This window comes from Calidris pugnax, unplaced genomic scaffold (assembly GCF_001431845.1).
Source record: "Calidris pugnax isolate Ruff unplaced genomic scaffold, ASM143184v1 scaffold252, whole genome shotgun sequence".
NCBI classification, from domain to species: Eukaryota; Metazoa; Chordata; class Aves; order Charadriiformes; family Scolopacidae; genus Calidris; species Calidris pugnax.
In genome coordinates, this window is record NW_015091118.1 from 4,905,798 (window position 1) to 4,920,138 (window position 14,341).

At 41.8% G+C, this 14,341-nt stretch overlaps 1 protein-coding gene across 1 annotated transcript; it reads left to right on the plus strand.

The window, feature by feature from the left end:
• The first annotated feature begins 1,487 nt into the window (after positions 1 to 1,487).
• MED17 (mediator complex subunit 17) lies at positions 1,488 to 14,144 on the plus strand. The gene is made up of 12 exons (XM_014958341.1): positions 1,488 to 1,795; positions 2,115 to 2,281; positions 2,629 to 2,848; positions 4,058 to 4,194; positions 4,296 to 4,380; positions 5,469 to 5,621; positions 6,440 to 6,570; positions 7,673 to 7,857; positions 8,420 to 8,557; positions 9,179 to 9,296; positions 10,604 to 10,763; positions 12,645 to 14,144. The coding sequence occupies exons 1-12, from the start codon at positions 1,564 to 1,566 to the stop codon at positions 12,848 to 12,850; spliced, it is 1,932 nt and encodes a 643-aa protein (XP_014813827.1). The 5' UTR covers positions 1,488 to 1,563; the 3' UTR covers positions 12,851 to 14,144.
• Positions 14,145 to 14,341: the final 197 nt, after the last annotated feature.

The following is a 14,341-nucleotide window of genomic DNA, read 5'->3' on the forward strand; positions in this document are numbered from 1 at the left end:
CGGTATCACAGGGTCACAGAATGGTACAGGCTGGAAGGGACCTTCATCCAGTCCAACCCCGCTGCCAAAGCAGGGTCACCCAGAGCAGCCTCTGGGCAGGAACAGGTCCAGGTGTGTTTTGAATATCTCCAGAGAAGGAGACTCCACAACCTCCCTGGGCAGCCTGTTCCAGGGCTCCGTCACCCTCACCGTACAGAAGTTCTTCCTCATATTTGAGCGGAACTTCCTCTGTTCCAGCTTGAGCCTGTTGCCCCTCGTCCTGTCACTGGGAACCACTGAAAAGAGTCTGTCTCCATCCTCCCCCAAACCACCCTTTAGATACTTATAGGCATTAATAAGGTCTCCCCTCAGCCTTCTCTTCTCCAGGCTAAAGAGTCGCAGCTCTCAGTTCGCAGTCACCGAAGCAAAGATTAAAACAGTATAAAAAGGTTTATTAAAAAAAATTACGAAACAGTGCTGAATCGGGTGCATCTCAAAGCAAAGGCACAGCTAATCTCTCAGTTTTTAGGTGTTTATCCCAGCCGCCTGGGTTTCTGTGTCTCTTCACATCGGTTGGGAAGTTGGAGCTCACATTCTTCCCGGCCGCCTAACCTATTGCAGATCCAGTTCACACCTTTTCACAGAATCACAAGCTACTCTCAGAAATCATTAGCCTAAGCACGCCTTTGATGAGCTGATGCAGCTACATGTTATTTCACGGTCTTTGCTGCCGTCTACTGCCCATTTTTAGTAATTACAAGCACTCCTATGGTGGTTTACCTCATCAGGTGGTGGTTATCCTCCTCTTCCTCAGTTGTCCTCTAGAGCAACCCAGCCCACTTGGCGGCCTTCACAGCCCGCTTGAGAGCTCTACGGGCCGAGGCTGGTTCCTTCGGCCACGATGGTACTCCCCCATCCTTTGAGCTCCTGTTTGGGAGGTTACTTTCCAGTCTACGTTAACTTAGCTAACGTTTTTGCAGAACAAGGACATCTCTTAACAGAGCAAGGACATTTCTGAAGATTAAATAATTAAGTAAGTACAATTCATGAGAGTCTACTATCAGTAGGCCCCCTTTCAGTACACGCATACTGGCCGAAATATACAAAATGGCTGAAGCCAAATTTATGAACCGGTTTCTTCCATCCCGAAGGAATGAACCCGGCTGGGGGCTGCCTGTGCCGTGAGAGGGGGAAAGAGAGCGGCGGTATATTGCCATGGGCAGTGGAAATGTGGCAACAGCAACGCCAGGCAGCCCCGCCGCCGTCGTCGTCCCCTCAGGAGCCGCCAGCCCCTCAGGGGAGGCCGCCACTCGCGCCCTCCGGAGACAACCGAGCCCGCCGGGCGCTGGCCCTGCCTCTTTCCGAGCGCCTTCCGGAAACAGCCGAGCCCGCCCGGTGCTGACCCCGCCCCCTCCCCGAGCCTCGTCCGGAAACAGCCGAGCCTGCCCGGCGCTAGCCGAGCCCCTCCCCGAGCCTCGTCCGGAAACAGCCGAGCCTGCCCGGCTCTGCCCCCGCCCCTTCCCGGTGCCCGTAGCCGAGGCGGGGGGTCGTGCGCCGTCCCGGCAGTGGGGGTGCTGCACCAAGATGGCGGGCGTGCCGGCGGTGCGCATCAGCATCGAGTCGGCGTGCGAGAAGCAGGTGCAGGAGGTGGGGCTGGATGGCAGTGAGACCTACCTCCAGCCCCTCTCCATGTCCCAGAACCTGGCGCGCCTGGCGCAGCGCATCGACTTCAGCCAGGGCTCCGGCTCCGAGGAGGACGAGCCGGGTTCGGCGGGCCGCGCCTGGGCCGAGCCGGGCGAGGCGGAGGATGAGGAAGGTGAGGGACGGTGAGCCCGCAGCCCTGAGCTCTGTGGCCAGGCTGCAGCTGAGGGAGGCCTGCCGAGCTGTGGGCTGCCCGGCCTGCAGCCCCACGGGCGCTTGGGCCTGGCCTGCCTTTCCCCGTGGGTCCCCACGGTCGGGATAATCGTGACCGAGTCCCAGCAAGTTACAGTGAGAGAGTGGAAAAGGATAGCCCCGGAGAGCGTGCTGTTATGGCGTGTTTCACACCGTTATGATCGCTCTGTGGTTTAAGAATGACCCTCACGCAGTATTTTTTTTGCAATCCTTTCTTTTCCCTTCTTCTGTTTTGTGTTTAGGGCTGGTAAAGTTTCAGCCATCCCTCTGGCCCTGGGATTCAGTGAGGAACAATTTAAGAAGCGCCCTGACTGAGATGTGTGTGTTGTATGATGTTCTGAGCATTGTCAAGGATAAAAAGTTCATGACCCTAGATCCCGTTGTGCAGGATCCCCTTCCTCCAAAACAGGTATATTCTACCTAATAGTGTAGTTCTTAGGACTTGATACTGAAGATTTTATTTCGCTGGTGTTTTTTGTGTATCATATATACAAGATTTAGTAAAATGTTCCTTGTGATGTGCTTTATGGGCTGGGGGAAGGCTGAGAATGGGAGGTGAGGCTGATTTCAAAAGTCTCTTTGCTGAACCTGTAAGTCAAAATGCTATTTATGGTTATAGAATAATGTCTTGAAAGTTATTCTAAACAAGTTACTGAACATCCAGCAAAACTAAATTACCAGTCACAGGCAATTAGTTGCACTAATAATATCTGGAGAATTAAGACACAAGAAGTTTTTCTCTTTATTTGTTACTAGAATCCTCAGTTTCTACAGCTGATTTCCAAAAAGAAGTCATTGGCTGGAGCAGCTCAAATTCTGTTGAAAGGTGCAGAAAGATTATCTAAATCAGTTGCAGAAAGCCAGGAAAATAAGCGACAAAGAGACTTCAACTCTGAACTGCTAAGACTGAGGCAGCACTGGAAGCTGAGGAAAGTGGGAGACAAAATTCTTGGCGATCTGAGCTACAGAAGTGCAGGTATACAGTGGGATGTTTTGTTTTTCTCAGGAATGGATGTTTATATTTCACAAATAACATTATCTGATATTATTTGTTATTAAAAATATTCTGTTTTCCCAGTCTGAAATGTTATTACGGTTGTGAGACAGAATTATAAAAGGAGAAAACTTGGTTGATTATCAGGGAAAATACCCTGCCATCCTCAACCTAGAAAGTGATTTTAAAAGCTGACTGTGTAGGATTATAACACAGATTCCTTTACAGAAGCAATTCTGAATTGACAATACAGTTGATCACTTGACACGTAGAATTTGCAAATCTTTGGCTTTTATCTCTATTTGGTGTGTATATAATTTTTAAGAGATTGAGGAACATCTTGCGTTTGTCTCTTGAGTGAAGACAGATTTATTATACCTGTTATTCCTATGTTTGTGAGAAATGATACTGAGAATATGCATTATTTTTTGAATTACAGTAAGTTACAGAGCCAATTATGAAGGAGTGAATACAAAATCTCGCCAAACTTAAGAAGTAGGTACAAAGCAGGCACCTAAACTGGTTATGTTAGGTTCCAGTTGTCATCATTGTCAAATTTAGGGTTATTAATCTTGTGTTCATGAAGAAGCTGTTGATGTAACTCAGGATATGTGTCTTTTAGATGGTTTATCCTAAACGAGCTGAGCAATGCTCTGGATGTTAAAGGGGTGCAAAAGATATGGACATCTGCCTTCATCAGTTCCACTTGAGTGACTGGCTGTGTGGCTGGTTTTTATAGACTGAACACTGTCATAGTTTTAACTATGCAAACCAAATATCATCAGCATTCCTTTAAATCCATAGGGATGTTGCACCCTAAGATACTTGTTTGCAAAACTTTGGGCAGTTAATTTTTTGTCTTATTTTAACCAAATATCGTTTTTTATCCTTCCCTGCTTCTGCTGACACCATTTTGAAAGACTGTTGGTTTTCTCCCGTGACTGTTTAGTACTACTTGTTAACTTACTGTAAAGTATTGCACATCAGGCACTGGAGGACTGAGATGCTGATGTGCTGAGATGAACTTTTTGTTGTTTTTTTTTTTTAAGAATTCATTAAGACATCTGAGTAAGGTGCAACTGTGGAGGTTTGGAGAATTAGAAATACATATTCTTCCAAAATAGAGGTATGAGCTGCTTCATCTGCAGAAGATGCTTTATAGTGTGTGTGTTTTTGCCTTTCCTTTCTTAGGTTCCCTGTTTCTTCATCATGGCACTTTTGAGGTGATAAAGAACACTGACATTGACCTGGATAAAAAAATACCTGAGGATTACTGTCCCTTGGATGTTCAAATTCCAAGTGATTTAGAAGGATCAGCCTATATAAAGGTTTGCCAGAGAAACTTTAGTAATGTAGTGTGGGGTTTGTTTTGTTATTTGAACGCTTTCAACAGAGAATAAATATCAAATAATATTCTTTTTTTGCCTAGGTTTCTATTCAGAAACAAGCTCCAGACATTGGTGACCTTGGGACAGTCAATCTTTTTAAAAGACCCATGCCAAAATCAAAACCAGGTATAGCTAGCTATATGTTGTGTTCTGAGGACATTCTCAAGAAATGTGTTTGCATCTGATGTTTATTTCAAAATTCCAGCCTGAAAGTAGAGCGAGCAAGAATATTCTTATTTGAACTGAAATTTTCTGTGTAGGTGCTGCTCAGATGTTGGAAAGGTGATGATTTCAAAGCATACTTCAGATTTTCATAGGTATACTCAATTTCTGAAATAAAATTACTAGGATTGTGTTTTAGGTATGCTGGAGCACCTTTTGTTTAGTTATTAGGAATTTGAGCATGTAACCAAAAGCAAACCAAGATATTGTGGCTCAACTGGACTAAATGTCCATTCACTTTTAACTTTGCCCAAAATGCATCCTTTATTTCTGTGGCTTGTATCTTTTCCCGGAATCTGAAAGCGTGTTGGCAGCATGTACATTTATTACCAGCAGCTCACCTGGCAGATAGTAGCTTGATTCATTTGACATGTGACAGCATCTGGAAGTGTAAACCTTTGGGTTTCAAAATTCATCCTTAACTCCTTAGGATTAAAAAGAACTGGCAGGATTTTATTTCACGATGATCTGTGACACAGATGCTTGTGCTGCCTTGTAGTAAGTAGATATTTCATAGGGTATTCAGGGTACAGTGTAGAGCGTGTGTTCTTACTCAGACCAGAATCTTCCAAGAATTTTTGGCCTGTAAGTCCTGTGAAAGCATGTACATGAATTTAACATTATTTGGTGGTTTGTTGTAGAGTAAATTTAATAAAGCTACAAGTGTCATTGAAAGTAAATTACACCTTCAAAAGCAGGGGTTCGTAAGCAGAGTTCACAAAAGGCCTGGGAATGTAGTGTGCAGTTCCAGAAGGGAGTGAGTTGCAGTTCACAATACACATGCATATAAAATTGAAGTAAAGTGCACTAGTATTATCTTAAAGTGCTTGCCTACCTGAGATAAAGTTCTGAAAAGGCTCAATTTGGATAGGAGATACTGCCTACCTTATCTTAGCACTTACTCACAGCTACTGCGCATATCTGATATCTGAAGCTACCTTTGTAGCTTCTTTTTGCTTTTTTCTTCTGTAAATGTTGATTTATATTTTCAGGTTCTCCACACTGGCAGACAAAGTTGGAGGCTGCACAGAATGTTCTTCTATGTAAAGAAATTTTTGCCCAGCTGTCACGGGAAGCCGTTCAAATTAAATCACAAATTCCTCACATTGTTGTGAAAAATCAGATAATCTCCCAGCCTTTCCCAGGTAGGAAACTTTTAAAGACTTCTTAACCTATGATTACTTGCTTGCACACAAACTGAAATTCTGACTGATAGGACCTTTTTTACACTCTGTTCTTGGGAAAAAAAAAAATTAAAAAAATTGAATTTTGCTTGCGAAGTATAGAAAAATTAAACTGATACACTTCAGTTTCTAGTTTGCTCTTGCTGCGTGGATTTTGGATTGGTTTTGTTTATGATTTGTTTTTTTTGCCAGTAGCACTTGAAGCTGTCAACTGTAATCCCATGTGCACATTGCAGTTTGGAGTTGTGCATAATTCTTTGTTCCTGGATTGCATGGAGGTGAAATTTAAAATTTGAGTTAATGGGCCTTCAGAGGAAGGAGGGCTAATGCTCTTCAGTGAGGATAATTAAACGGTGTAACGATGGCTCAGAGTTGGCTGGTGAATGCTCTGTTCTTACAAGGGGTACACAACCGATTATATCACATGAAGAACTGCGTTCCTGGATTGCTTAAGTTTTAGATGATGGTAAATCATTCCTTCTTTGGGGAAGGAATGGGGTTCTGGGGATTATTATTTTTGTGTGGGGTTGAGTCATAGAAATTGGTGTGAAATGCAGCTGGTGAGTGAATAGTTGGCCTGTAAATGCTTCAGCGAGCAGCAAGTCTTACTCGTCTTTGGTGCTCTGCTCTTCAACATAACTCTTTGATTTTTCTCCGACGCAGTGAATGCTGGTTGTAGAACTCCTGATTGTAAAATGTGAAGAAAAAGTGCTCAGCAGCCTGCTTGACCACTGTCAGTGTCCTCATTTATTATTTTTTATTTAATCTGCTTTGGACAGGTTTGCAGTTGTCTATTTCTCTCTGTCACTCTTCCAATGACAAAAAATCACAAAAGTCTGCTTCTGAAAAACAGAATCCAGAGGATCATCTCTATGTTCTGGAACATAATTTGCATCAACTCATCAGAGAGGTAATGCGTTTATGGTAGAAAACTGAAAAGTTTTGGGGCTTTTGTTCAGACTTCTACGTAGTGTGTGACACTGTTGTAACAAGAGAGTGCCACTAGAGGCCAGGCCATTTCTATCCATATGTGTAGGCAACCTACTGCTCAGTTTTAGTGTGTGTGGGGTGGTTGGGGAGTTCCTCGCTGAATAAAGAATGGTCTGGACTTAACTTCAGGCCTGGCTGCTCATTCCAGAAAAGCCATGCAAGGTTTTTTCCAGGAGAGCGCATCAGTTTCCCTTTTTCCTTTGTGTCTAATTAGTCCTTATCAAATACTTCAAATGAGCACCTGTTCAGACTGTACTCCCATGAAGAAAGATCCACCAGTTACTGTAATAACTTTTGAGGCACTTTTCTGCTTAAGTGTTTTAGATTCTCATACAATCTAGCAGACGGACCTGGGATAGAAGGTTGAGCTTGTGTCTGATCAGGAAAGGAGCACAATTTTAGACATCAAAGCAATTGTGTAACTGTCTTCCAGAGAGTGTTCATCTCCTTAGAGCATGGCTCTGCAAGTCTTACAGTCGTGTGAAATAGTCCAGTGCTTGAGACACTGAACTTGGTGATCTCAAACTGAGTCAATGATCTCAAAGGTCCCTTCCAACCATGAAGATTCTGTGATTCTGTGGGTTTTGTGAAGCTTTGGCTCAGTGCCCAGCTCTGTTGTGAATTTCTTTCTTGACTTCAAACAGGTTGCTAAATCTTTGTACCTCAGTTTTTATCTCTAAAATTCTTCCGTTATTTTTGTTTGACCACACTGTCTCCAGAGATGCATACAAGGCAGACTTCTTAGTAGGAGCTACTGCCATACCAAATTTTTGTTATGTAGCACCTTTTCTTAACAATCACTTTCCATAAGGTTTGGAAGACCTGCATAAACATGGAAGGCAAAGTATGAGTGTAAAGTTGGCTTTAAAGTGCTGTCCAGTTTATAAAGTAAAAAATTGCACTTTTAAAAGTATGTACACTTAAAAAACTTGATATGAAGCAACATATTGTAATATATATATTATTTCTTGCACCTATATTATTTGGTCACTTCCTTTTATATCATCTGTTGTTTGTTGCAGTGTCACAAGCAAACCCTGAGCTCCACGGTGATGCCACATCCAGCTAGTGCACCTTTTGGCCACAAGAGAATGAGACTTGCAGGACCCCAGGCTTTTGATAAAAATGATATCAGTTCTTTACAGTCAAATGAAGGACTTCTGGAAAAGATAATAAAGCAGGCAAAACATATATTTTTGAGACGCAGGTAGGTCACAGGCTATTCCTCTTAAAGTTAAAATAAAATGTACTATTACGTAGAGTATAATTCATCTTTTTTCAGCATTCTTAAAAGCAGCTACTTCTTTCATTGTTCAAATAGTCTTTATTTTTAAGTACCGAGAACTAATAACATATCATGAATATGAGAAAACAAGTCAGCTAGTAAAAAAAAAACATAATTGGGTTTCTTTGAGATCTCTGTGACAGTTGTGATGTAAGCTGCTGAGAGTTGTCCCTACTTTTCTTAAAATGCATAAATCCTTTTTTGTATTCTTTGCTGTGTAGTAGCTGATACTGAGTAGTAATATCACTTTAATACCTCTGCAGAATGCACGTGAAATATGCAGAGTAAACAAGTGTGCTTCGTTAGCACCGGACTGGTGCTGAAATAGAACTTTGATCTACATCATTCTGTAAACCTTGCAATTTTTTTTGTGTGCCACCAAAAAAAACCCAACCCCAAACTAATAACCAACTCATTCATTTAAAGAAGATAACAGCACAAATTGTGTAGATTATTGTGGCTGGAATATGTCTTTGTCTTCTAGAACTGCTCGAACCATTGACAGTCTGGCTAGTCGCATTGAGGATCCACAGATTCAGGCCCACTGGTCCAATATAAATGATGTTTATGAATCCAGTGTTAAAGTTCTAATAACTTCGCAAGGATACGAACAGATATGCAAGTAAGTGTAAAAATACAGGTATCTTTCTAGTTGTAGAAGCATGCAGCAATGGCACACTGTATTCAAGTTGGGTTTTACAGGTTTAGAGTCTCTTCAGGCAGACAAGTAGGAGCCCATTATTTGTGAGTAGGTTTTTCTGAGTTCGGGGGGAACAGCCACCCTAAGAAAATGTACTGACAGTGGAGGAAACAGTTGCTTTTTCCACTTTGACCAGTCGTCTCTGGCTGTGTCCAGTGTGGGGCAAACAGTGGTCGCTGGTGCCGTTTGCAGTCTCAGTTCCAGATCACACACACTGCCCAAGTCTTGGCCGTAGGATAGAACAGGCCCTGAATACACACCTGCACCTCTGGAAGGAAACTTGGGCACAGTGTCAGGGAGGGAGCTGTGAGGCACCTCAGGAGGCTCCTTGACCTGAAGAAGCAGTGGACCAGGTCTGGGAACATGCCGCAGACTATGTCCCTGCAGTAGAGAGGGAGCTGTTGTGTAAGTGAGGAAACTGAAGTGTTTGGAGTTGCTGTTGTATTCCATAGGCTTTGCACCATCTGCATCTTACAGGTGAATGGGAGGGATTTTGTAAGTGTTGTAATAGGTTGTGAATAAATACACATCTTGTCTTCAAAGGTCCATTCAGCTACAGCTGAACATCGGAGTTGAACAGATCAGAGTTGTGCATAGAGATGGAAGAGTTATTACGTTGTCCCATCAAGAACAAGAACTGCAGGATTTCCTTTTATCCCAGGTACACTCATGTACATTATTCTTCCCTTTCTTGTAGTGTTTGGGAAACAGAAGTTAGAATCTCACCTTTCTCTATTGGAAGTTTTCTAACATTTTCTACATAGATAGAATGAAAATAGGAAGGTGGATGACTGAATTTTTCAGTGTATTTGGATAGTGGCTTTAGCACCTGTTACTAAAATATAATGCAAATTTTTACTAAAGTCAGTAGTAATAATAACTTCTGTCCTTCCATTAAAAACACATTTCTTTATGCTACTCATTATGGGAGTGCTAAGATTTTTGCTTACTTCAGAGCAAGTCAGAGAGAGTCATAGCAGACAACAAGGTATCCAATATATGAAACCTACTGTCACCGATTCCTGTCTAGAGTAGAGATCTTAATTAGCCCACAATTACTGTCATTTCAACATTGTCTTGTTAATGTTCACTTTGCATCAGCCATTACTAAATTGGCTGATATTTGAATGAACTGTGTTTTCTTAATTGCTTAGAGCAAGCTGCTGGTTTTAGTCAGAAGTGACAGTCTCCCTACTATGCATTATAAATAGTCAAAATACAGGTCTTTAATAACAGTGGTTGGCCTGTTGCAGTTACACGAAACTCCATCACACAGAAAACAAGTTGAAACAGATTCTGCTGATGGTATCTCTTTTTGCTCAGGTATTTTCAGACTTGTTCACAGAAAACTGCTGAACAGTGCTACATTCTTCCTCATTACAAGTGTTGAGTCTTGATACAGAAAAGCACTAGCATTTAAACCTTTAAGCTCTTAAACCTTGATGCTTACACTTGAGCATTAATGGAGATAATCATGCATCTGAGAACCTCAACCTTTTTTTTTTTTTTTCTGAGTTTGCTATGATAATACTCTCACAGATTTTATTTATTTTACAGCAGAGGTCTCATTTCCATTCAAAGAAAGGATTATTTCAAAATCCTGTTTGTATCTCTTAGTTCTTGACACCTAAATAAAGGTTTTTGGTAAATTGAAAGCAACACTTAAATAAAATGCATAAGCCCATATACCTATGAAAAAGTCATCTGACTTCATACTGTGCTTAATACAGTGATCTTCTCTGTCTGCAGAGGAACTAGTCTAAATTCAAATAACAACGATCTCCTGGCACTTATATAGCATATATGTTAAAACAAAAAAAATTCCTCTGAAATTAGAGAACTTATAGAAGTCACCTTTATAAATAACTACTGTACAGCAGAAGGAAAAAGTTTTGGTAAAACCAGTATGCAGTTCTTTCTGTGGTGTGCAAATACTGAACAGAAGACAAACTTCTTATTGTCTTTCAGATGTCACAGCACCAAGTCCATGCCGTTCAGCAGCTCGCGAAGGTGATGGGCTGGCACGTGCTGAGTTTCAGTAGTCATGTTGGTCTGGGGCCCGTGGAGAGTATTGGCAATGCCTCAGCAATAACTGTAGCATCACCAAATGGAGACTATGCCATTTCAGGTAGTATGGAAAAAACTTAAAATTCTTAAGTGGATTCTTCAGGCTTTGTAAATCTATTCCTGAGATAATCTCTAGACTTCTATAGAGTAATGTCAATTTACAGCAAAATATTCTAGAAACAATATCTTTTGTGTATGGAATTGGCACCTCGATAGAATCAATACCTTGCCCAGTAAACCACTTAATATAAACCCGATTTAATTTGCACAGGCGTGAAAATATTTTTTAGAATTAACACATTAAAAATAGATTACAGAAACCATCAAGATCCTGAGAGAAGGTAACAAGGATAACAACAGGATCACAACTCTGGACTTATGAGAACAGAGTTTGGTCTCTTCAGAGATCTTCTTGGAAGAATCCTATGGGATACTAGCCTATGGGTCAGAGAGAAGAGGGGTCCAAGAGAGTTGGTTGATTATTTTCTTTTCAAGGATCACCAATTTTAAGCTCAAGAATGGTCATTCCTATGTGCAGGAAGTTGTGCAAAGGTGACAGAAGATCTGTGTGGATGAACAGGGTGCTCATGACAAAAATGAAGCTGCAAGGGATTATAAGCAGGATCACTTGACCTGGGAGGAAGACAGGGAGACTGTCCAAGGATGCATGATGGGGATAGAATAGCTAAAGCCCATCTGGAGTTTTATCTGGTGAGGGATGTACAGGGCAACAAGAAAAGCTTCAAGAGGTATGTCAGCAGCAAAAGGAAGAATAGGGAAAATGTGTGCCTGCTCTTAAATGGGGAGGGGACCTGTTGGCACAGGACATAGAGAAACCCAAGGTACTCAATGCCTTCTCTGCTTTGGTCTTAAGATTGGCCTTCAGGAATCCCAGATCCCTGAGACCCATGGGAAATTTTGGAGCAAAGAAGACTTACCCTCAGTAGTGGAGGATTGAGTTAGAGAACCTTTGAACAAACCAGACATGCAGAAGCTCATGGGACCAGGTTGGACATATCCATGAGTGCTGAGGGAGCTCCCTGGTGTCATTGTAAGGCCACTCTTGATCATCTTTGAAAGGTCATGGTGATCAGGAATGGTTCCTAAGGACTGGAAGAAGGTAGATGTCACATCCTACATTCAAGAAGGAGAACCTGGGGAACTACCAACTTGTCAGCCTTATTGCAATTATTGGGAAGATGAGGGGGAAAAAAACAGTCCCAGAAGCAGTTTCCAAACATGTTAGTGACAAGAAGGTGATGGAGAATAGTCAGCATCAATTTATGAAGGAGAAATTACATTTGGTCAGCCTGATAGTTGTCCCTTTCTAGAAGGCTGACTTGGTGAGGAGAAAACTGTTATCTTTCTAACTGCATGTTTATTAAAAAACAAACACACACCAGCCCCACCCCTAACATCAAAACATAGAATTTCCCATCCAAGCCAGTGGAACATCACCATCCCTCCACCAGGCTTGCAGAATTTTATGATTAAAAGTAACAGCTGTCCTGAGTGATTTCATTCACGTCCGTTTGAGATGAATCCACTAGAAAGTATATCTTTTCAATTGCTTTTTTCAACAGAACGATGGGGATGCATCCAGGGTGAGAATCGGCAAAAATACCTTTGCCCTTCCCAGCATTGTTAGGAAAAAAGAAATGCATTTGTAAAGCATACACCTGGGGTTTTTTATCGAATGTTTCTCTGGTTTGCTCTATCAAAGAACGTGTAGTGCTAAGGCAACAGAATCATACAAAAGTGGGGGATGAAAGAGGGGAAAATTCAAAGAGAAAAGCTTTAAAAAGTTAGGTAATCTCCCTTGTTTGATTTCAGCGTGTTTGGAAGTGAGTAGGAGTAACCTATAGCATACGTGAGGAAGGATATTTAATATGAGGAATTCCTACAGGGTAAAAATGCTTATAAAATTCTTTGTTCATCACAGTACGTAACGGTCCGGAAAGTGGCAGCAAAGTTATGGTTCAGTTTCCACGGAGTCAGTGCAAGGATCTCCCCAAAGGTGATGTCCTGCAAGACAACAAGTGGAATCATCTCCGAGGGCCCTTCAAGGAAGTTCAGTGGAATAAAATGGAAGGGCGTAACTTTGTGTATAAAATGGAACTCCTCATGGCCGCCCTGACTCCCTGCTAATAATCTGTCGGCCTCTCCGTGGGGGCTTTGAATTGTTGCTGTGCCACGCACCATCCCTGCCCCTGCAGCAAAGAGAAATGGAACCTATGGGGCAACACTAGAAGGCAAAAGCAAACTTATTCCTGTACAGATACTTCCACTGTAGTGTTTGTAATAAAACTTTTTTCAATGGCATAAAATACAACTTTTTCGAAAAGTTCCTTTCAGCTGTATCTCTGCAGGCTCCTCTAGGTAGAGTAACATAGCTGACTAATTCATGTATTTTTCTTTGATAAAATTAAATTCAGTAGTCTTTCCTGCATGAAACGTGTCTGCTCAGAGTTATTGCATTTCCCCCCATGCCCCTAACTTTTCTCAATACGTCTTTGCAAATATTTCTGAAAGAAGAAAATGAGTAGAATTGAATTGTGCTATCGGCACACCTTTTAGTGGTTTATACCCCAAGGAAGGGCTCTCCTTGTGGAAGATGATGGACTTGTTTGATTGGAAGTGGGACAACAGGAGAAGCAGAGCTCCTTTGCCAAAAATTAAAGCTAAACAACTTCAAGGATTCAGGGAACAGTCTTCACTGTGTGATGTTCTTGAGTTGGGGTTTGATATGGCTTCTGGGTGACCCATTTCTAAGAGATGTATTCACTGGGTGATTTGTTTAAGTTGAGAGTGTTTTGAAGTCGCAGCTTGTGGCAAACGTCTTTCCTCTCTGATGGCTGCAGAGGAGCCCGTGTGGTGCCGGTTACTTTGCTTGTGTTTTCTGTCCTTGTTTTTTGAAAGCATGTAAAGGAAGGGGTCTCACTCTCCTTGCAAGAGTCTCCTGATAATTTGAGTTTGTGGGTGACCTATAAATTTACATCTGGTTACAAGCAGGTGACTCCAATGCAGTAGACCTTGGATCTCCACGCTTGTGCTGTTCTTTTTTTCTTTTCCCCTCACTGGCACTGATTATTATCCAGGGAAATTATAATACCTTCCTGAAGATCAGCTCTTTTGAATTCTTTTAAAATTAAAAATGTCGTGTTTTTGTCTTTTTTGGTTGTAATCGTAGCCCTCTTGAAGCTTTTAGGAGGGTGTTACACAAAGCTTTTCTTTTGTTTGATGATTAATTGCTAAAGGTCTTTCAGAAAGCTGTCTGTATGAACTGATTTAGATTTATGTCCATATTGTGTGTGTGTATATATATATATATATGAGAACTTCTTGCACATAGAGCATGTTCAAGTTGAACTTCATGCTTGTATGGTGACAGTTGTTATTTTGCTGTTTTCTTGAGCAATAAATAATAGTTGTAGGAAATACATTCTAAGCAACTGCTTGTGGGCAGCTGCTGCTCTGTGTGTATCCACAGCAGCTGTTGTACTTCCCTTGGTGTTTGCCGGTGTGGAACATCTTCTTAGTTCAGTCCCTGGAAGTACTTGCTTCTGTACAACTGAACTGTGAGAGAGAAAGGGTTTCCCTTCCAGGTCCTGGTGGGTTACCCAAGAAGACTTAGAAAAA

What these genes read in the sequence shown, in the direction of transcription:
- MED17 (XM_014958341.1), top strand. Translation starts at nt 1,564, where the DNA reads ATGGCGGGCGTGCCGGCGGTGCGCATCAGCATCGAGTCGGCGTGCGAG. An exon ending in CGAGGCGGAGGATGAGGAAG is followed by an intron (nt 1,796 to 2,114) that starts GTGAGGGACGGT and finishes TTTTGTGTTTAG; the next exon opens with GGCTGGTAAAGTTTCAGCCA. An exon ending in TGGAGACTATGCCATTTCAG is followed by an intron (nt 10,764 to 12,644) that starts GTAGTATGGAAA and finishes TGTTCATCACAG; the next exon opens with TACGTAACGGTCCGGAAAGT.